We start from the raw sequence: 24,813 nt of genomic DNA on the forward strand, positions 1-24,813 counted from the left end.
TACGCATAAGGTTTGTTGGAAGTCACTAAGTGCTCTCAATCTCAAATATTGGATGACTGTAATCTAACTGACACATCACAAGTTATCCTGCCTAAAGATATACATACAGTTTCTAACTGTAATACTTGTCTTACTTTATTAAACTTTTAACACAAGGTTATGACAGCCTTTTAAATTTGGTCAGTAAATGTATGAAAGACTGAAAATCAAATTTTTTGATGCCCCTGGAAGCCGTTAGATAGGCTACCTGCAGCTGGAACCATGAACTGTCATAGTCACTTAGTAATATAGGTCCTGGGTGGACAGATGGTTGGTTGGTTTGGAGATCAAAGGGAAAACTGCAAGGTTCTCACTCTCTTTCTGGGTGGTCAGAGAGGATCCCCTAGACGACTCATAACGTTGTTGGTATAGTAAGACTGACTGACTAGCTCTATCATGCATTTTTTCTTCAGTTCTGTTTTTTGAATAAGAAGTAGTTATGAGTAAGTATATAGTCAGTTATCAATACAAGAAAGGCATTCACCTAGATGAAAATCTAAGATGGGTAAACCATATCAAATTTTTATGCAATAAAATCAGCAGTTCATTACATCTAATCAGCCAGTTATCAAAAGTAGTCCCACATCAGACATTAAAAACAATTTATTATGGAACCATTTTTGCACAGATTAATTACGGGATAGAGATATGGGTTGTGTAAAAGCTGAATATTTGTAGTAGGTACAATGTAACACCCAATATTGGGCCCTATTAGGTACAATGGTACATTTGTATCATGTATACATAATCACATATGTATATATGACTGTACTAAACTTGTAAAAAAATGCTATGACGTTTGCAAAAGACACCAGTTGGTGTCTCCATGCAAAAAAAAAAAAAAAAAAAAAAAAAATAATAATAATAATAATAATTTACAATAAATACAATAAAATAAATGCAGTGAATTTTGAGTAAGCCGGTTATTCAAAGAAATGTGTTCAGTGATGGCAATGTCACGGTCAGTGGGGTGTCGAGGCAGAGGAAGCTGTCATCGACAAAGACAAGCAGAGTGATTTGCCAAAGAGATGCAAACTGTTGAGTGTCAGTGGAGGAAGTGATTTATTACTTTGATTTAAGAAAGCTGACTAAAATCTCAAAGGTAAACTAATGCTCATGACCATTACAGCATGTGTTTAATGTAAACCTGATCTGCATCCTTATAATAATGCTACTAGCAACACTTTTATGCGATTGGCACAAAATCTGAACAGACATCATGTTTCAGATGTAGAAACATGCGTACTAATCAACAGTTGCTGAAAAACAATAGATATGAATAAGATAATTAAACATGGATGTTATTTAAACATCTATATTATTAAATGACTGAAATATTCACTCCATCCCAGTTTCAGGCTGCCTATCTGACGGCTTCCAGGGGCAACGGAAATTTTATTTTCGGTACTTCATGTAATTAATGACTGAATTTAAGAATTTAAAATGCTGTCAGAATCTACTTATTAAGAGGTACAATATTATGTTATACATAGGTCATATTTTAAAGTTAGAAACTGTATGTATGTCTTGAGGCAGCATAACTCACAGATGCAAATTACCCAGAATATGTTCATCCAGTATTTCAGTATGAGAGCTGATAATAATTTCCAATAAACTCTACACATCATTTCACACAATTTCAAAACTTTTTCTTGTTCACTCCCCACCGTGGGAGTTTGATTCTTTAAAAAATTGCGGTCTGTCATGTTACTAGTAGTACTGCAACACCTTAAATGAAATGTTCTTACCCGGACTATTTGGGTATGTTGACGTTCGACAGCAAGATGCAGTGCTGTCTGGAGATTTACATTTTGTAAGTCCATATTAGCACGTCCTTGGTGGACCAAGAGTTCTGCAACTTCCACATGGTTGTTGAGAGCTGCGAGATGTAGTGCTGTGTATCCATCATCTTTCTTTTCATCCACTATCCAAGGTCTCGGAAGTTTCATTAACAAGATGCGCATTGCACTGTTACAAAAGAAAGGAAATTGAGTAATGAAATGGTAAACACTGTTTTTAATAATAATTATTTATCTTAATAAAATGTATTAGAATGCCCTTGCCCTTTTTCTGTTAGAAAAAAGTTAGGTCAGCTTCTCTTTTATCATTAATTTACTTCAGTCATGATACATATTTATGGAGACAATAGCCTTTTTAGCAATTTTAATTAACATAATAGCTGTTATCCAGAATTTTATGACACCAGTTTTGACACGTCATACTGTAATCAAAATTATGCATCATAAATATATACATTATTCAAAATGTTAAACTGTGGTAGCAAAAATACTAAAATACACTAGTTTTAAAAAAGTTATTCGTTTTAATGTGAAAACAGGAATTGTTATAAGAGAAGGTAAATGAATAAATTCAAAGTTTGAATTTGAGAGAAGCTCCATACATCATTTTGAACCAAAATAAAGCAGTGGCCAAAGGAATAAGGATACATGTGAACTTTCGTTCAACATTGGATTGAGAGATGGTTGGTGATATCGAAAATGGATGAAGCCGATCTGGTAATTGGTTATAGCCAAATGGTCGGTGACAACAAACATAAGCCTCATTCCTAAACGCAGCAAAGGAACTTGGTACAGTCATCTCAAAATAAAAAGCCTTAACGTATACATGAGAATCAGAAGTGCAAGTATTCAATCATGTAATTTTATGTTAATCTTTTTTATGATTACCTTGAAAGAAGGAAAAGTATCTCCCTTAAAAGCAAAGTTTTTTTCGTGGGATTGATAACATTTCATTTATTTTAAAAAAAATTGTAGACAACGATGGTTCTGGTGGAATTATAACAACACATAAATAAAAATTCTACCGACGTAAAGAAAGAAGCTTTTAGTTTCGTAAGACTAGAGAGTTGTCATTTTCAATTAGGAGTGAATTGTCAAGTACCATACAGAATTATAGATCTCTAAATGTCCTACATTAAATCTTGGCTAAATTGTAATGCAAATTATTATAACTGTTACCTGTATGTCACTGATTCAAACAGCAGAGCTGGAAGTGTGTGTGTGTGTGTGTGTGTGTGTGTGTGTGTGTGTGTGCGTTTTCCGCTTTATGGGCGCTCAACGCTGTCGGCGCCCTCGATGGTTTGTCCTGCGACTGTTCGTCGCGTGTGGTACATCATACATGCTTCTGTAATGTTCTTCGTAATACATGTCAGCTCTGTCATGAATTTACAAGTAACGTAATGTTCGGCTTCTTGCGACTGTGATGTTTCTCTTTTTCGTGCGGGTAGGTCTTTGTCCAAATTTTTACTTTGACCGTAGCGGTTTAAGGGAAACTTCCATTTGTGTGAAATCAGAAAATACGCAGTACTTTTTTTTCCTTTTTTATTGAAAGACTTTGTAACTGCGGATATACAGTCTACAATGTGTAAGGGGAAACAGCTCAGTGCACCCCGGAAGCGGCGAAGAGCCGGCAGGAGCGCAGGGTAACGTGATGCTGCGCGCCCTAGTCAGCCGGCGGCAGGCGACGGGACTAAATTCGTCACACTTGGCTCGCAGCCATACTAGGCCCGGCCAGCGCCGCCTGTATTTTCTGAGGCGGTATTTCGGTGCCCGCCGCCTGTGCTAAATAAGGGGCGCGCCCAGCTGGGCCACCGGCCTTGACTCGCCACCGGCACAGTCCACTGTCACTGCTTGCCGTAAAGAGCAGTGTCTGCAGTTCATGCCATCCGTGTTACTCACATCGCTCATTATTATTATTCTTTAGCTTAACGCATTGGCACGATGAGAGTTGGTACAATAAGATAGTAGATGCACACGAGGAAAATAATCGGCAGTGAGTTTGTCAGATAACACGTCAAAATTTATAACGTGTGGCTGCGCCACTTCTCTCTGTGGAGTGCGTGCTTGCTTGTCAGCCTGTGGGACGCGCCTATTAGAATACCTCTAGACCAAGATACCTTGCTTCCCTGTGAGCTACGGCCGCACAGAAGACGTGCGCAATGAATCCAGCACTCTCCGTGTAGGCCTACTGTTGCTGTTTTTGTTGTGGTCATCAGTCCAAAGACTGGTCTGATGCAGCTGTCCATGCTACTCTATCTCGTACAAGCCTCCGAATAACTGCTGCAATCTACATCCTTCTGTACCTGTTTACTGTAGTCACCTCTTGGTCTCCCTCTACGATTTCTAGCCCTCCCTCCCCCCCTACTCCCAACCCCTACTTACCTCCAATACCAGATAGATGACCTTTGATGTCTCAGAATGTGCCCGGCTAACCAATCCCTTCTTTTAGTCATGCTGTGCCAAAAATTTCTTTTCTCCCCAGTTCTGTTCACTACATCCTCATTACTCATGGTTATGCGATCTACCTATCTAATCTTCAGCATTTTTCTGTTGGAATTATTACTTTCTTCTTGAACCGTAAGAGTATTTCGTCTGTCTCACACATATTACACGCCAGATCTACCAGTGGTTCGGCTGCATGTCGTCTACTCCAGCGGTCTTTTTTTCGACTTAGGTCTTTCAATGTTCTGTCGAATCGTTCTCTTTCAATGCTCTGTCGAATCGTTCTCGCAGTGTCATATTTCCCTCATCTCATCTCCATCTACGCCCTCTTCTCTTTCTATAATATTCCTCTCAAGTTATTTCCCTTGTATAAACTCTCTATATAGTCCTTCCACCTTTTAGCTTGGAAATTCTTTGCTTAAGGCTGGTTTTATATCTGAGCTCTTGGTATCCCATAACTGCTTCTCTTTCCCCCAAGGGCCTCTTTAATTTTCCTGCAGGCGACATCTATCTTTCCCCTATGAAATATGTTCCTATATTCTTATATTTGTCCTATATTCTGCCTGCTTAGCCGTCAATCTCATTTTTTAAACGTTTGCATTCCCTTTCGCCTACTTCATTCGCTGCATTTTTATATTTTCTTCTTTGATCAAATAAATTTAATATCTCATGTGGTATCCAAGGATTACTGCTAGGCCTTATTTTTAAAATTGAGGGTGAGACCACATGCAGAGAACCAGTCAATGATACTTTTAAGAACTCTGTTTACATTTCTTCTGTTTCTGTTTGTATACTTGAATTGATTAGAATACTAGTGTCATCTGCAAAAAGAACTAATTCTGCTAGTTGTATACTAGATGGAAGATCGTTTACATATGCGAGGAACAGTAGTGTACCTAAGATTGAACCTTGTGGTACCCCATATGTGATTTCTCCCCAGTCAGAATTATGTGCCTGGATTATATTGCTTGAATCACTAAGTACAACTTTCTGTGATCTTTTTGTCAAATATGACATTATCCATTGGTTGGCCATACCATCAGTGCCATAAAGTGAAATTTATCTGGGAGCATACTGTGATTCACACATTCAAATGCCTTAGAGAGGACGCAGAAAACACCAATCGGTGCTATTTTATTACTTAATGCTTTTAAAATCTGGTTAGTGAATACATAAATGGCATTCTCAGTCGAGCAACACTTCTGAAACCCTAACTGTGATTGCTAAGGATACTATTGTTAAGGTGAGATACTATTCAAGAACACATCACCTTCTCAAAAATTTTGGAGAGTGATGTCAGCTGTGAAAGAGGTCAGTAATTATTGACATCTCTCTTATCACCTTTCTTAAAGAGGGGCTTAACAACGGCATATTTCAGTCACTCTGGAAAAATGCCTTGAGCTAGTGATGCATTACATATTTCAGATAAGACTAGGCTTATTATATGGCACAAAATTTTTAGTACTCTCTTGAAAACACCCTCAAAGCCACATGAGATATTTTTGAGAGAATGCATAATTTCCTTAATCTCTGAAGCAGAACTTGGTAATACACTCATATGATTGAATTTCATGGCTGTTACATTTCAACGTAATGCCGTGATTTTGCTCTTGAGCTGATTGTCCCTATACTTTCTACTATATTTAAGAAATGATTGTTAAATGTACCTTCCATTCAGTTCAATAGTGCTGTTGTCTTGTTCTGTGGCTGGTTCTCCTGTCTCTCGCTTCACTACATTCCATATCGCCTTCAGTCTGTTGTCGGAAGTACTGGTTTCTGACATTAGGTGTAAGTTCTATGATTTTTTAATAACCTTTCTTAGTAATTTTAAGTATTTTTTGTAGTGTGCAAGTACTGCAGGATCCCTGCTTGTTCTTGCCAAAAGATAAATTTCCCTTTTCCTTTCACAAGATACTTTAAACCCTCCAGTGATCCATGGTTTTTTAAATGGTAGTTTAGTGTCCTTTCTGACTAGCTTATGCGGAAATCTTTTTTCAAATAATGAAATGAATTTATCATGGAGTAGATTAAATTTTTTGTTAGCATTTGGTTCATTGTAAACTACATCCCATGTCATCGCTTGTAAAGTATTCCTAAAAACATTTGTCCTGGAGTCATTAATTATTCTAACTGATTTCCACTAAGAAGTATCCATACTGTAGGGATGCTACGTTATTTATCTTAACTAACTGTGCCTGATTATCAGAGAGACCATTTGTTACTGGTTCAACAGTTATTTTCTTACTTTGAGCTTCATCAAAGAAAACATTATCAATTAGAGTCCAACTGTCTTTATCCACCCGTTTTGGAAAGTTATTTACTGAGACCAAATTGTAGGATCCAAATAAGGTTTCCATATCATTTTTGCTATCAGAATTCTTTAGAAAATCTACACTGTAGTCATCACAGACTATGAAATACTTGCTGCTGTCTGACAGATAGCACAGTAAGGAATCAAGATTACTCATAAACAGCTCAAAATTTCCCAGTGGGGTGTATATACAGTTACCGTTAAAAGTGAACTGTTTTTCAGCATGCACACACTTCTATGTGCTGATCACTTGTCCCATTGTTTTCGAACTTGTGTTCTGTCTTAATGTATGCAACAACTCCTCCTTTTCCTATGTTATTTCTGTGTAAGTAAGCTGCAACAGTGTAATGCAGTTTATCTAACCCTGTAGTTATGTGGTGCTCAGGCAGACACGATATGTCTATCTTTTCAGAGCTCTCTAAATTTCCCAAACAGACAAGAAGCACTTCTACCTTACAAGTCAATCCTCTAATACTTTGATGAAATGAGCTAACGATACTTTTCTGTGCATTATTAAGAATTTTGTCAGGCTCTTCTGTTATTTTCAGTTCTTTCGAAACAGGGTGCCTGAATCCTGATTCTAACCTAAAATAGATGCTCTCGTATATTACCTCCAAGGAGCTCAGCCAACATATCTTTCCCTCTCCTATTCAGGTGTAGGCCATGTCTAGTATATCCCCATGTCCTAATTGTAACAACAGGCGCTGCACTCATATGAGATTTTGTTTCAGTTAACAGCATCCTGCTCACTCTGTGTTCACACGGCTCAGAGCAGCATTTACCCAGGGCCGGTCATGGGGCTGCAGGACCTTCACATTTGTGTGTGCTGTTGCTGTTGCTATCGCTATTTCATCCGTGCCACCCCTAATGTAGTAATTACTAGTATTAGCCAGGCTGTTCCCTGCTTCACCAACTATAAGAACCTCATCCCCCTCGCCAAAACCTTTACACAAATTCCCACACCCTCTGTCACCTGGCTAAGGCTAGCACTGTGCTTCGCAATACTTGTGGCCTGGTGGCCTGTCCCTAATTTGTCCTGCACCAACTGGCCTACACCCTTCCCATGGCTGCTACCTAGCAGCAAGACCCTTTTCTTCCTACTCTTCTTCGATACCGACCTATATTGACTTTCTTTGCTAGAAGCCTGTTGCACGCTACTGTCACCTATAGCTGGAAGAGGCTATTTCCCTCTTACTTCAGGTAACAAGTCAAATTTATCGGATACTGTTAGCCCAAGTGCAGATGAAGTTGAAAAGCTGCTCCTCTTTTGCCCATTGCTTGTTACCTTTACCCACTTCCCGAGATCTTTTTCCTCCTTCAGTTCATCTATTTCAAATTTCGCGTGATCTAATTCTGCCTGAATGGCACAAATCTTTGCCTCCTGCTCAACGATTCTCTTGTCTTTTTACAAAGCCTACAGTCCCATGGGAGAGCCTTGTTGAGTTCCCCATTTAGTTCTCCACTACTACGTCCTACGGCAACATCCACACTTATCACGAACTGCAACACAGATTACACGCTTAAAAATAGAAATAAATCACTTAACACACCTTACATTACACGAATTGTCGTTACTTATGAGCAGCAAATATTAGGCCTACAGGTTAGCGCTTCGGATGTATGATAAAACGTAAAAAGTTATTTATTTCCGCTTACTATAAGAACCTAGCATTCACTCAACTGCAGTTCCCGGTGAATTATCTTAATCACAAAAGAATGTAACTTTATTGTACCAAAACAGTACGTAAAGAACCGACAGGTCCGAAAGAATCAAACAAATTAAGATTTATGCTACTTTCCGCAAATACGAACTTAACAGTGAATGGACACACTCAAATTAAAGTGTTTGAAAGGAAAACAGAACAATTAAACGGGATTCTCTAACTTAATTGTGCCACAACGTAAACAAATATGCTATTAAAGTCCGACCTCGCGCTCTTTTAGCGTTTTCTGGACTAATATGTACAGGACAGTGATATCTTTAATCGTAACCTTGAAAAAGCACTCATACTCGTATTCAATGAGTAATTTGTAATAAACTAATAGTCATTACAATCTAAACTTATCTTTACGAGAGCGCAAAAACTCTGAAGTCTCGCCTGGTGCATGGCTGCCAACCTGTTCCATCGTATTCAGATTAGGCGAACTTTGTTGTGGCAAAGACATCAACGTGAGCTCAGTCTCATGCTCCAGAAACCACAGCAGCCCGATTGTGGCCTTACGACTCACAAGACATTTATCCTACTGGAAGGTCCCAACGGCCTCGGAGAAGAAATGAAGGGATTCAGGTGATCAATAATGTTCTGTTGTTCACAGCCGTCATCGTCCCTTTGACTGCTACCACAGATCCCACGGAAGGCCAGGTGAATATCCCCCACAGCGTAATACTGCCTCCACCGACCTGCGTCTGTGCAGCAGTGTATTATTCCAGAGCCGTTCGCCAGTTGTCGACCTGGTGTAACAAGAAATGTGTTTTATCCGACCAACTGACACGTTTTTTCGAATGATTCACGATCCAATCTCAATGATCTGGGATCCACTGCAATCGTAACTGACGATGTTGTTGGACCAAATGGTAACACGCATGGGACGTCTGCTGCAGAAACCCATGTTTAACACCCATGTTTAATAATGTGCACTGGACGGTGTGCTCTGAAACACTTGTGTTGCACCAGAATCGTATTCCGTTGTCAGAGTTGCCATGTACCCTGGTTCACAGAGAGAGCAAGTGCTCCAGCCTTCATGTTCTGTGAGTCCAACACCTTGACGTCTACTCGTGGCTGCATCGCCCTCCTTCCATTGTCTTCCCTCCGCTTCCCATATATGCTCACGGCAGTAGGGCGCCGTTTCCGAGCTGCTCGTTCTCAGGCGTTGAGCTATAATAATCTGACATTCGCCAGAGTCGCTTATGTCAGCATATCGTCGCTTGAATAATTCTCCAAATGTTTCTGCCCGCTTCTATACTGACCGCATCATGTAGTCGCAACGCCACAAGGTAGCATTCAATCACGCGCTGGGCAGTGTGCACAATGTTTTGGTCCATCATTGTGTCATATGAAACAGGAACCCCTATTCGATATGGCAAGCTAAGCTGACTCAGTACATTGTACGGTGTCTGTTCCGTTAACTGAATCTGACGATAATGTTTTCGAAACGCGTCATTAAAAAGAGTAGTCACAAAAATACCGGTGGCTATTTTACTATTATCATAGCGTCCAGAACAGCTATTCCAATACTCCTATCTAGCCTCCAGCGACTTTCTGAAGCGCACTCTGCAACATGGATCCAGACAAAGATAAGTTTTTGCCCACGTACTTATAAATTATTCCCACACTATCTCGTTAGTTTCTTCATTTCGCGTCTTCTTCGACTTTCTTTTCATTTGACCACTCCCTTTCATCCACTCATCCCGTATCCTAGCCTTGTTTCTCAAAGTTTCATTTATTTGTGTTTTACCGCATTTCAGACGCAACATCATTTTGCACACAGAGTGTTTGTTAATCTTCTCGATTATATTAATCTTTTCGATAACTGTTAGCGACAAGTACTACAAGTCAACTGAAACATATATATATATATATATATATATATATATATATATATATATATGTATGTGTGTGTGTGTGTTTGTGTGTGTGTGTGTGTGTGTGCGTGCGTGTGTGTGTATGTGTGTGTGTGTGTGTGTGTGTGTGTGTGTGAATAAATAGTGTTTACTTTAATACAGTAGTACTGTATAAGCTTTTATTCCGCGTTATATAATGAATTATTAATTAATCTTAAAATCTGCATTCCGTTTGCACTTCAGGCACACTCCGCTTTACACAAAAATTAGCATACAGAAGTGTATTGACTGCGTCGGAACTGAAATATTTGTACAGTTTGGACAGATCTCCTAATTATACACGTTCAGCTTTGATCAAGCTTTACTATAATTTCATTCTTGCGTCTCCACCTGTATTTTAGAAGATTTTAACGAGTACAATTTCATTTCATGTGAAGATTTTTCAATCATATATGAAGATATTCACTCATATTACATTTTTGATAGCGTTAGTTACTGTGTAGTAGATTTTGACTTCGTTTCTCTTATACATGGATAGGACTAGTCGAGTGTGATCTAGAGACACAAGGATAATTTCTAGCCACGAGGAATCAATGGAATCGTATGAAGTCATTTGGAATTCTATGATGGGGAAGTCGCCGCAGCAATAGTGTTGCCCGAAACCCAGCCACACTGACAAACTGCACAGAGTGAAACCATCGCGACTTGTGAAATGAAGTCGACCTTGGCACGGATCGCCAAATTCCGGGTTATGGCGTGGACATTCCGATGTAGATAGGAACCAAGCAGAAACTGAGAGGAAAGAAATGCAGGAGAGAGACAGGAAAGCCGAGGCAGGTAGGAAAGAAGCACAGAAGAGAGCAAGAAAGGCCAAAGTAGATAGGAAACGAGCAGAGGAGAGAGATAGGAAGAGACGTCAGTGCCACACAAAAAATTCGTTTCCCGATTGAAATCAATGGATGAAAAGCTGGACGAGGTTTCAATAGAAGTACAAACCAACGTCTCCAGGTTGGCCGAGGCTGAGTCGAATTTATGAAGGGAGAGTAACATTAACACCTCAGTTTCTCAAAGAATGCAGATTATAGAAGAAACAAATACCTCAGTATCCCAGAGAATGAAGAGACTGGAGGAGCGAACGGAATCTGACGCTGTGGAGGACGTTCAATTCTTGGAAACTGAGTAATTTGCCTCGCTCAAACGAGATCTAGAGAAGAAAGAGAAAGACTAAGCGACCGTGAGTCGTAGAGCCAGTAATGCCCCTAGCAGAGAGTAGGCTAAGGGTCAATAATGAGTGGCATAACTGGCAGCGTCGGAGCCTAGTGGCTTGCCGTCAGTGATGCAAAATAGAGCTACTGCGAAGGAGTCGTGCGGCGTCTAGGTCTGCGTCTGCCAACGGACAGGACTTCGATGACAAGGACTACTCATCCCTAAGGAAATTTATCACTTATGCCGCAGGCGGAGACCTGCATGTTGAAACGTGGCTTGGTCTGTCTGCCAATCTGAAGAGAGTGTTCATGCGTAGCCACATAAGTGGAGATATAATAATGAAAATTCTATCAGCCACAGGAAACCGGACAACCTTCGTAAATTCTGTATCCGAAATTAAGAAGCTGTACTGGTCCACTGTGGAACGAAATAGGGTGCGACTAGGTATCATAAAAACTCTACCAGTGGCAGGTACGCGCTTTCAGTCACACTCAAAGTATTTCGACGAGATCCTAAAATGGAATCAGCATGTCGACGATCCACACAGTGGTGATGAGATGATTCAATTGTCCACCAAGCCTTTGACTGCTACAGACGCGCTCGCTGTGGTGAGCGCAGCTTTGTCGTCGCCCTAAACCGCTATTCTGTGCACTGGCTTTATTGTACGGTCCAGCTCGCCTGCGCTGAATATTTCTGGAGCGCTGGGCGTGACGATTTCATCTGCTGCTCTGGGTTTCGCCGCTCTCAGTACAAAATAAATACAGTTACTCTAACAACTTAAGCTTTTCACTTTGAAACTCCTCTAGGAATAAATGACTGCATAGACAGACACAAGAATTGCATCTTTCCTGTTGATTTTAATAGGATGTTAGAAGCCTATGACGAAAGAGACATGTCACTTTGGATCCATCTCAGTAAATTAGTATTCTTTAACAATTACTTTTTCATAAACCTGCTCTCTCATATATATTCAAAACTGTAAGAGACTCAAAAGAAAGAATGGATATATAAGTAATATCGCTCTAATACAGTGGAACCACAGTAATAACTTTTTTGGCAGAGGTTGAAAATACCGCTTCAGTTGTAAATCTTTTTATTTTCACACGACCGGTTTCGGACTGTTATAAGCCCATCTTCAGGTATCGTAGCTGTTCTGTGGTCCCCGAGCGCCGCATGTACCAGGCAGCACACCGCGCCTGGTATACGCGGCGCTCGGGGACCACAGCACAGCTACGATACCTGAAGATGGGCTTATAACAGTCCGAAACAGGTCGTGTGAAAATAAAGAGATTTACAACCGAAGCGGTATTTTCAACCTCTGCTATAATACTCAGTTACGGATATTCTCCCAACAGGACTGCTTGTAATAACTTTTTTGGTTCCACGTTTGTTGATTCCGTTCACGAACTGTCAGCGACTCAGTTGAGCGGACATGAGGGCTGCTAATGGAATACCTGTCACACGATTTTAAGAAAATTATTTAGTGAAAAAATTGGATTCTTTCACATCTTACAATATATCTTCTGTCGATAAAGGACCGAATTTCTTTTCGTTATTCATCTTAGTTACTGTGCTCGAGTTGCATACAACACTTCACGAAATTTTAAGATTTTTGCAACGCTAAAAGCACAGTGCTTACACTTTGTGTACGGTTCGTTTTAGGGCGTTGATTGCTGCGTATGAAATGTAGTCAACATTTCGAAATTGTATTTAAATATATAGCAGAACGATGTCTATCACCTTTTTTGAGATACTAGTTTTTTACAGCTACAGGGGGGCTACGTGAATTGGCGGCAATACCCTTGAGTGAACATGCCGGCCACTACAAAATACATATCATCCAATTCTAAGGAAACTATTTGGCAAGGAAATTTGATTCTTTCACATCTTACACTATGATACCTTCGCTCGATAAACGACACAATTTATTTTCGTTATTTGTCTTAATTACTGCACTGCATCCAGTTAAATAAACCTTTGCACGAAATTTTAAGATTTTTGAAGAGATAAAAACGCATTGTGTATGGTTCATTTTAGGCCACTGGTCGCTGAGAACAAAATGTAGGCAACCTATCGAAATTTTATTTAACGCTAAGAGGATAATGATATGTATCGCTATTCTCGCCATCAATATATTTCCTACGGGAGGGTTGCATTTATTACGCCCAGTGTTACGTCCATGCGCAACGTGAATCATATGGTTATAACACATACCGTATTTCATAAATGGTTCAAGATATAGAAAAGAGGTTTTTGTAATTGACAGCATGCAAAGAGATGTGTATACTGCCATATGATTAACATTTGAATCTTTTTTTTTGTCTATCAAGATACAGAAGTACCTATAATTTTTTTCGATGGAATGATGTACTTCTTTTAACAGCATTTAATATCTCATCAAAAAAGAATGCTGTGGCACTATACACATTATTATTTACGATATTCTATGTGGGATACTCAACTTTAATCGAAACCTGTTTGTTGTTACGCCACAAGAAGTAATCGCTAAGTAACTAAATGTTTAATTATCTCTGTTTCCATAGAGGCCTTTAGAATGCACTATAGCTTCATGTAATGAGATCAACTTGCCAACTATTTTTTTCCAGCAATACTACTGCAATGGCCTATAAATGGAGGCGTTTGATACTCTACTTCAGTTTCTTTTATCATATGATGCCAAGTACCAGGTGTAATTGCCTATCGCCATCTTCATGATTTCTTGATCTGTACAACCACAATAGCATGCCATTACAGTCCAAGATGAAGATGAAAACACAAATACTTTCACAGCAGCAAACACACAAAGGTCGCTGACCACTCTGGGCAGAACTGCAGCTGCTTGAGCGCTCTACCTGCCCGGTAAGTGGCTTGCGCGTTAAAACGTCCAGAGCAGTCCGGCCTTGTTAATACGTCGGGAGCACAATGGCGTCAGCAAGGGGGCGCATAGAGCAAAAAAAAAATGTTCAAATGTGTATTAAATCTTATGGGACTTAACTGCTAGTGTCATCAGTCCCTAAGCTTACACACTACTTAACCTAAATTACCCTAAGGACAAACACACACACCCATGCCCGAGGGAGGACTCGAACTTTTGCCGGGACCAGCCTCACAGTCCATGACTGCAGCGCCCATGACCGCTCGCCTAATCCCACGCGGCGCATAGAGCACCTGATGGAAGGATCAAAGGCACATGTAACGCGTACAGAGCAGTCAAATGGCTAATACTATGCCATCAAAATGCAAGACATCTCTCCCCTGTTTTTAAAAGAGTAATCTGAAGACATTTAGATTAATCTTAATAGACCTCGATGAGTACGACGGGAAGATAGGAAAGTGAGTTCTGTAACTGTATGAACCAGTTTGGAAATTCATAGCAGAATGAGTGTACAAGTGGCAACGCAAGTGAGAGCAGCAATGGCAGCCAGTCTCAAAATCAGGGGAATAATTGGAGACGTCAGAGATTCAGACATTATGAGGAGAGACCCTGTCCATGAAATGGCATGCAAGGACAGCCGAGGGAGCGGGTAAACGGAGCAGTGGGAATAGTTGAAATATGGAACCCAGCTCCGGACTGCAGTCAACAGCCTTCACATCCTGAAGTATGATTAGGTCGGAGACGACCTGTTGACCAAAATGGGTAACACCAAAGAAGCAGGGTGTTCCGCATAGCCCATGAAACTGGTTGTGATATTTTTTGGTATTTAGCAATAAGATTTCATATAATTTCTGTTTCGAGATTATTTTGATGTTCTTACAGTTTGCACATGTTTGCATCTTTTGAGCGTGAGTCTGGGGTAGAATGTTACGTAGAGCGCTGGAGCTAGATCCGCCTTGCAAATCATATTTTTGTTGTTGAAAATGAGTGTCTGCTATGAAACTTCTCTGCAGAGTGAAAATCTCATTCTGGAGTGTCTGCTAGTCCAAGTTTGCTGGTCTCTCGATCATATGGCGCGACAATCGCTTATTACATGAGCGTACTGCGTGTTTCGCAAATGTTTCAGATACTGAAGTGCAGCTATGATCAGCATGAAGCGCCAGTGGATCCTGACGATACGTATTATCTGTTCTCTTCAGAGCGTCAAGGACATGTAAGGTAGCAAAATGTGATGTGTCATTCATTTGAACGTGTATTATTTTCCAGTGCCTCACCTCAGTTTCTTTGAACATCCGGCCATGTGGTGTATGTTATGAGATCGTAAATGCTTCTTTGGGGAAACCATTAGTTTCTATCACTTAAATTAAGAGTTTGGAAGGGTGTAGCCAATCGTATTGTGATGTGAGAGGTGACTTTCCTGTATGGCAAGGGGAATATTTATCGTTTTTATCTTTCGTGAGGTCACAGAGCGCCCTGTTGAGGTTATTACGAGATTTTTTCCTACCGCCTACTGCGAATTATGCCCTGGGGTACTTTCCAGGATGTTTTGAAGATCTGTCTGACTCCAGCTTTTGTCAATAAAACGTAAAGTGACCCTAGCCATCTTTATGTTAGGATTTATGTCATTCTAATAAGTTCACCAGCCAGTGTTACTGGAGTGGTGTCTAATTTAGATTATGCCGCCCTCTCTGAATCTGCTACGTACAGAGCACACACCACACTTAAACCATCACACAAACAGACCTATGGTAGGGCACCAGTATCTTGTTAAGATTTCTGGGGTAATGAGATTTGTAAATGAAGCAGGCAAAGAGGAATACAAACGTCTCAAAAATGAGATCGACAGGAAGTGCAAAATGGCTAAGCAGAGATGGCTAGAGGACAAATGTAAGGAAGTAGAGGCATATCTCAATAGGGGTAAGATAGATACTGCCTACAGGGAAATTAAAGAGAACTTTGGAGAAAAGAGAACCACTTGTATGAATATTAAGAGCTCAGATGGAAACCCAGTTCTACGCAAAGAAGGGAAAGCAGAAAGGTGGAGTAGTATATAGAGGGTCTATACAAGGGCGATGTATTTGAGGACAATATTATGGAAATGGAAGAGCGTGTACATGAAGATGAAATGGGAGATACGATACTGTGTGAAGATTTTGACAGAGCACTGAAAGACCTGAGTCAAAACAAGGCCCCGGGAGTAGACAACATTCCATTAGAACTACTGATAGCCTTGGGAGAGACAGCCCTGACAAAACTCTACCATCTGGTGAGCAAGATGTATGAGACAGGCAAAATACCCTCAGACTTCAAGAAGAATATAGTAATTCCAATCCCTAAGAAAGCAGGTGTTGACAGATGTGACAATTACGAAACTATCAGCTTAATAAGTCACGGCTGCAAAATACTAACGCGAATTCTTTACAGACGAATGGAAAAACTGGTAGAAGCCGACCTCGCGGAAGATCAGTTTGGATTCCGTAGAAATATTGGAACACGGTGAGGCAATACTGACCATACGACTTATATTAGAAGATAGATTAAGGAATGGCAAACGTACTTTCTAGCATTTGTAGACTTAGAGAAAGTTTTTGACAATGTTGACTGGAATACTCTCTTTCAAATTCGGAAGGTGGCAGGTGTAACATACAGGGAGCCAAAGGCTATTTACAATTTGTACAGAAACCAGATGGCAGTTATAAGAGTCGAGGGGCATGAAAGGGAAGCAGTGGCTGAGAAGGGAGTGAGACAGGGTTGTAGCCTACCCCCGATATGTTATTCAATCTGTATATTGAGCAAGCAGTAAAGGAAACAAAAGAAAAAATCGTAGTAGGAATTAAAATCCATGTAGAAGAATTAAAACTTTGAGGTTCGCCGATGATATTGCTCTACCCGTCTCCATGCTGCCTCCACGGGTCGCAATAATACACTACTGGCCATTAAAATTGCTACACCACGAAGATGACGTGCTACAGACGCGAAATTTAACCGACAGGAAGAAGATACTGTGATATGCAAATGATTAGCTTTTCAGAGCATTCACACAAGGTTGGCGCCGATGGCGACACCTACAACTTGCTGACATGAGGAAAGTTTCCAACCGATTTCTCATACACAAACAGCAGTTGACCGGCGTTGCCTGGTGAAACGTTGTTGTGATGCCTCGCGTAAGGAGGAGAAGTGCGTACCATCACGTTTCCGACTTTGATAAAGGTCGGATTGTAGCCTATCGCGAATGCGGTTTCCAACCGATTTCTCATACACAAACAGCAGTTGACCGGCGTCGCCTGGTGAAACGTTGTTGTGAGGACTAGTGTAAGGAGGAGAAATGCGTACCATCATGTTTCCGACTTTGATAAAGGTCGGATTGTAGCCTATCGCGATTGCGGTTTATCGTATCGCGACATTGCTCCTCGCATTGGTCGAGATCCAATGACTGTTAGCAGAATATGGAATCGGTGGGTTCAGCCACGACTCGATCCCTGAGTCAGCAGATGGGGACGTTTGCAAGACAACAACCATCTGTACGGACAGTTCGACGACGTTTGCAGCAGCATGGACCATCAGCTCAGAGACCATGGCTGCCTTTACCCTTGACGCTGCATCACAGACAGGAGCGCCTGCGATGGTGTACTCAACGACGAACCTGGGTGCACGAATGGCAAAACGTCATTTTTTTCGGATGAATCCAGGTTCTGTTTACAGCATCATGATGGTCGCATCCGTGTTTGGCGACATCGCGGTGAACGCACATTGGAAGCGTGTATTCGTCATCGCCGTACTGGCGTATCACCCGGCGTGATGGTATGCGGTGCCATTGGTTACATGTCTCGGTCACCTCTTGTTCGCACCGACGACACTTTGAACAGTGGACGTTACATTTCAGATGTGTTACGACCCCTGGCTCTACCCTTCATTCGACCCCTGCGAAACCCTACATTTCAGCAGGATAATGAACGGCCGCATGTTGCAGGTCCTGTACGGGCCTTTCTGGATACAGAAAATGTTCGATTGCTGCCCTGGTCACCTCATTCTCCAGATCTTTCACCAACTGAAAACGTCTGGTCAATGGTGGTCGAGCAAGTGGTGCGTCACAATACGCCAGTCACTGCTCTTGATGAACTGTGGTATCGTGCTGAAGCTGCATGGGCAGCTGTACCTATACACGCCGTCCAAGCTCTGTTTGACTCTATGCCCAGGCGTATCAAGGCTGTTATTACGGCCAGAGGTGGTTGTTCTTGGTACTGATTTCTCAGGATCTATGCACCAAAATTGCGTGAAAATGTAATCACATGTCAGTTCTAGTATAATATATTTGTGCAATGAATACCCGTTTATCATCTGCATTTCTTCTTGGTATAGCAATTTTAATGGCCAGTAGTGTATTAAGCACTGTTTGTAATTCTATTACGAAACTATGCAGTGCGGTGTGGGGCATCAAGTGGGACTGACGGATGACATCGAAAAAGTACAAAGAAGGGTAGCTCGTTTTGTATTATCACAAAATAGGGGAGATAGTGTCATGGACATGATACGTGAATTGGAGTGGCAATCATTAAAACAAAGGTGTTTTTCGTTGCGACGGGATCTTCTTATGAAATTTCAATCGCCAGTTTTTTCCTCCGATTGCGAAAACATTCTGTTGGCACCCACCTACATAGGGAGAAATGATCATCACAATAAGATAAAATAAATCAGGGCTCGCACAGAAAAATTTAAGTGCTCGTTTTTCCTGCGTGCCGTTCGAGAGTGGAACAGTAGAGAGACAGCTTGAAGGTGGTTCACCCGCTGCCAGGCACTTTATTGTGAACAGCAGAATAATCACGTAGATGTAGCTGTAAAAACTGTTTTGAAATACCAGTGGCAGCTGGTGGGACTTGAAATTGGTGTTCCACCAAAGTTTTCAATATCCCATTTTTATTGAGTTGGCGCGTAAGTTCGTAGAATTTTTCCTTACGTTTAATAAACACAACAGCTGCACATAACAGAGACTTCAGTCATCAGTAACATATTCTACTTCACTACTTACAAGAGTCTGCCAACGCTGGGGGAACTTTTCCGTTCCGCGACTGTATAACGCAGATGGTTTTGAGGCGAAGAGCTGGTCGAGCCATGATCGGAGCATATGTTCATCCGGAAGTTTCAAACAACTTCGGCCGGAGTGAAAAATTCGGTCTCCTTCGCAGATAGGAAACAATGAAAAAAAATGTATAGCCTGATTATGAAGGTATTAACTGCAATGAGTTCAAATGGCTCTGAGCACTATGGGACTTAACATCTACGGTCATCAGTCCCCTAGAACTTAGAACTACTTAAACCTAACTAACCTAAGGACATCACACAACACCCAGTCATCACGAGGCAGAGAAAATCCCTGACCCCGCCGGGAATCGAACCCGGGATCCCGGGCGTGGGAAGCGAGAACGCTACCGCACGACCACGAGCTGCGGTCCTGCAATGAGTGGTAGGCTAAAATACCACAAAAGAAAGTGCATGGAAGTTAAAAAGGTTCTTCTGCTAGTCTTGAATTGTTCGTTTGGGTCTGTACGTACCAATCGCAACAGCCTTATTTCATTGCAGGCGAACCTCTAAGAACGAACTGAATGACATACAGTACCTCACATTGCCTGGAATGTGCTGTACAAGGAAGGAAGCGAAGTCAGCTTCAGTACATAACTAGTAAGTTGAACATAGTTCTTAGCCGAATCGATAACACTGTCAACGAAATAAATAATGTACATCAGAACGTCTGTAAAACAACAGATGTACTTAAAAAACTTTTTTAATGTTCTAGTGAGGAAAAACTGTTCCCTGAATTTCCTATTACTGCCATTTTAGCAATATATATAAGTAACATGTTTGTCCACTTTCATCATCTACGTCTACATTCATACTCCGTAAATCACTGTGAAATGCATGGCATAGAGTACGTATCTTTGCACTAGTTATCACGGTCTCCTCTATTCCATTTACGTACGGAGCACGGAAAGACTGATTGTTTAAATGTCTTTGTGCATGCTATAATCAGTCTCATCTTGTTTTCGCGATATCTCTGAAAACGATCCGGAGGAAGCTGTAATATATTCCCAGATTCACCAGTTAAATTTTCCAAGTAGGTTTTCACAGGATAGCCTGCGTCTGTCTTCAACCTTCCGCCAGTTCAGTAAGCAGCATCTCCGTGACGCCTTCCCATGGGCCGAACAAACCAGTGACCATTCGTGCTTGTCTTCTTTGTGTCCGTTCAACATCCAGTGTTAGTCGTATATGGTACGGATCCTACACACTTGAACAATATTCTAGGCTCGGTCGCACGAGTGTTTTGTATGCTGTCCCCTCAGTAGACGAGTTGCATTTCCCTAGAATTCCACTAATGAACCGCGGTCTCCCACCTACTTTACCTACATGTGAGACCGTGATCGTTCCATTTCACGTCCCTACATACTGTTACACCCAGGTATTTGCACGTGTTTACAGATTAAAACAGTGACTCATAGTTATTACAGATACAACACTACGTGGTTTCGTTTTGTGAGTCCATTATTTTATATTTGTGAACATTTAAAACAAGCTGTCAATCTTTGCACCGCGTAGAAATGTTATCAAGATCTTACTGAATATTTGTGCAGCAGCTTCTGTTAGACGGTCCTTCATTACAGATAACTGCATCATCTGCAAACAGTTTAAGATTACTATTAATGTTGTCCGCAAGGTCATTAATATATGTTCAGTATCAGCAAAGGTCCCACCACACTTCCTTGGAGCACACTGGAAGTTGCTTTGACATATTTCACATATTTCGATGACTCTTCATCCAAGATAACTTGCTGCCTCCTCAATCCCATCACAATTTTCGCTTGATATCCCATCTTGTGACCGTACTTTTGATAACAAGCGTAGACGTGATACTGAGTCAAATGCTTTTAGGAAATTGAGAAATACTGCATCTACCTCACTGCCTTCATCCACGATTTTTGTATGTCATGTCTTGAAAAATGCGAGTTGAATTTCATATGTTCTGTGTCTTCGGAATCCCCATTCTGTTCCAGGTACCTCATTACGTTTGAGATCAGAGTATCTACTGTCTACTATCTAACGGCTTCCATGGGCAACAAAAATTTGATTTTCAATATTTCTATATACATGGTGATCGAATTTAAAAACTTTAAAATACTGACGTAATACACTCATATACAGATAGTACCCAGTCAACGGAGAACAAAAAAGATCAACTAGGTGAAGAAATTCATGTAGTGGCAAATTTTTACACAGCGGTATGGGGGAATGCCATGGATAATACAGTATACTGAAATCCTGACAGGTGGGGTGTGGGTGCATCTGTAAGTCACCCTGCACGATAGTTGTAGCATTCTTCCTCGAAAGGTAACATCCTCCACCACGAGCGCTGCTGGTTTTTCAGTTTGCAGGCTATGTCTCCCCAGATTTCCTATCCAGTTCTCTACTTTTCTTACGTGGGTAGCCAAAACGACTTCACTGAACCCGTGTTTATATAGTGGAATTATTTTAAGATTATTAAGTGAGTACTTATTTGCAGTTGTTAAGTGAGTTACCTAACAAAGCTCAATTGCTGGACCCGTCAACTGTCTATCACACTGAAGAGGTTGCTGCCAATATGTATTATCAATAGCTGGAATACTTTTCACAGAATGAGGAATACAAAATACTTCACCCCACCCTCAGCTCTTCCAGCATCTGAAGAGTGTCAGAAACTTAAACTGAAGCCCTCTGCAACAGAACTTGAGATATTTCAACATAAGCAATACATTACAGCAGATTACTGTTCTTGACATGAGCATGATCAGTTATATTTCGTCCGGAATATTCACATCCACTTTCCACGATATACTACTTGCAGTAGTATTGTTAGTAACTTGTATCTGTATAAACACACCTCAGGGCATGTCTGTGCACTGCTTGTCCAGGTATTCAAGCAGAGGGTCGGTATATTATTGCGAAACAGCCTTTAGTTGCTTCTTGCCTGTAGTAGAGAATGTGGGGAATCGCCTGCTCGCTGTTCTGTTTGTGACATACGAATGAGGGAATCTAACTTCGAACTCCTCCTCCTCCCCCCCCCCCCCCTTCCCTCTCTCCACCATCACCTCCAGCCCATCACACCCACAGAACACAGTTTATCCCTGAATACGGGGTTTTACTGCACTTCGAAGTGGTACACATGTTTGTTATTAACCCATTTCATTCAACAGTAACTTTTCTTCGTTCATTGAACTACAAGATCCTAAATGCTGCCCGCATCTCGTGGTCGTGCGGTAGCGTTCTCGCTTCCCACGCCCGGGTTCCCGGGTTCGATTCCCGGCGGGGTCAGGGATTTTCTCTGCCTCGTGATGGCTGGGTGTTGTGTGATGTCCTTAGGTTAGTTAGGTTTAAGTAGTTCTAAGTTCTAGGGGACTGATGACCATAGATGTTAAGTCCCATAGTGCTCAGAGCCATTTGAACCATTTTTTTTCCTAAATGCTGTGACGGATTCAGTACAGTAAGGAAAGTGTTAACAGTTACTAGCTGACTGTAAGTCATGTGGTAGCGTAACTCCCCGCGTGCAAGTATCCAGACTATATTCACCCAGTATTTGAGAATGAGAAAGCACTTAGTGACTTGCAGCCAACTTTATACATAATTGCAAGCCTTGCTGAAACATTTTTGCTTTCAGAGGCTGCTATCCAGATGGCTGATTGTATGTGGGGTGCAGACAAAGGTTTTTTAGATTAGCGACGATCTATCCAATGCAGAAAATAGCTGCAGTAGACCCAAAGATCCAAAGAATTGCCCCCCACCCCACATACGAGAGTATTAAAATCCTAGCGGTTAACTGCTGAAGCATTCGCTACAAATTAGCAGAGTTTGAAGCACTCCTAAAAATCAGTGAAGCACTCATAATAGCAGTACGTAAAAAAAAAAAACAAAAAAAAACCATCTGATTGAATTCCGAAACCGACAGCAGTGAGATTTTGGGGCAAAACTGAAGACAGGTTAATGGGAAATGGAGGTGGTTTATGTGTCGCAGTAGATAAAAAACTGACATCTACCGAGATATAAATTGAAGCTTCACGTGAAATTGTCTGGGCAAGAAACAGTATTCCGGCATATGACTACAATTAGACCCTTTCTATCTGCTGCTGCCAGTCTTACATCTTGATGCAACCGAAAACGTGAGAGAAAAACTCATTTCGCTAGTATGTAAGTTTCCTATTCACAGTGTAATCATTGGAAGAAACTTAAATCGTCCAACAACTAATTAGGATAATTACATTTTTGTCAGTGGTGGGAGGGACAACACATCCTGTGAGACATTCCTCAATATCTTCTCTGAAAACTACCTAGAACACACAGTTCGGAACCCCACTCACGATGGAAATATATTGGGTCTAATCGAAACAAACAGACCTGGTCTCTTTGCGGATGTCCACATCGAAATTAATATCAGTGACTATTTGGCAGTTGTAGCAACAATGATTAACAAAGTAAAAAGGGCAACTAAAACAAATGGAAAGATTCATATACTCAATATAATAGATAGACAAGAAGTAGTGTCATATCTCAATGAGGAACTTTATAACTCCCAAACTTTTACACGAAATTTACCCAAAGTAATGTAACTATGTCAGGCACCTCTGAATAATATATCGATAAGCATACAAAGATCATGATGTGTAATTAGTATAAATACTTGTGAAACGAGGGCACCACCCTTTTTTCTTTTATGTTTTGCTCTTTTCTTTTTGCCATTGTGTTTCGGTTAGCGTGATTCATGTTACGCAATTAATTCTGCGATTCGATGAAATTGTCATAGGAGATCTTTCTTGGACTGTTACTTAACTATTTGCAACTGTAACTGTTATTATAAATCAGACTACCAAGTGCATGCATTTGAATATCGCGCGTTTAATGTAGAGGATCTTTTGTTTTGCATATTAAGCTGTGTGGAATAGTGTAAGTTGAATTTTATTTCTTTAAAATACACTTTTAAAGTTTAACTATATTTCATTTACAAACCTGTTCCTCCTTTACAGAGTCATCATTTTGTGTGCTTTCTTAAATACGGAAGCATTTCTTTTGATTATATAGTTTGTGTGCACCATTTCATGAGCCGTAGTATTTTATTTGTGAAATACGATAGAATCTGCAATTATTTTAATGTTACGAAATCCGATAATCAGTTTAATACTAACTTCCGCATGGAAACACTTAAATTCACAGTCAGTAACGAATTTTACCAAAAGATTTGCTCTCCAAGCCACAACTGTGGGCCGCTGCTACGTTCAGAAGAAATTGCATTAACTTTCGTAAAAGTTCTGAATTAATCAGTCATTTAAGTGAAAGAGGCTCCAATCTCTTTTAACGTAGCCGCCACTGCTTTTCATTTTAATATAAAAATAGTTCACAACCCGTTATTGCCTTTCACATTAATTACAAGTAAAATAGTTATATGCTAATTAAAGGGTGGTGACGTTAGAACTAGAAACTCTTAGCGCATGACAGGAGCGTTATAGGAACTTCCGGCCGCGCGGGATAGCCGCGCGGTCTTAGGCGCCTTGTCACGGCCCTCGCG

At 40.8% G+C, this 24,813-nt stretch overlaps 1 protein-coding gene across 4 annotated transcripts in view; it reads right to left on the reverse strand.

Moving 5' to 3' along the window:
* Positions 1–24,813, reverse strand: part of LOC126483710 (E3 ubiquitin-protein ligase MIB1-like) — a 469,781-nt gene that overhangs the window by 36,916 nt on the left and 408,052 nt on the right. For 3 of the 4 annotated variants that reach the window (XM_050106803.1, XM_050106804.1, XM_050106806.1), the window contains exon 2: positions 1,788–2,007. In XM_050106803.1, coding sequence (XP_049962760.1) covers positions 1,788–2,007 — 220 coding nt within the window. Of the gene's footprint in view, positions 1–1,787; positions 2,008–3,017; positions 3,039–24,813 lie in introns of those variants that run through there. The other variant, XM_050106805.1, reaches the window with a different exon arrangement.

This window comes from Schistocerca serialis, chromosome 6 (genome assembly GCF_023864345.2).
Source record: "Schistocerca serialis cubense isolate TAMUIC-IGC-003099 chromosome 6, iqSchSeri2.2, whole genome shotgun sequence".
In the NCBI taxonomy this organism is placed as follows: Eukaryota; Metazoa; Arthropoda; class Insecta; order Orthoptera; family Acrididae; genus Schistocerca; species Schistocerca serialis.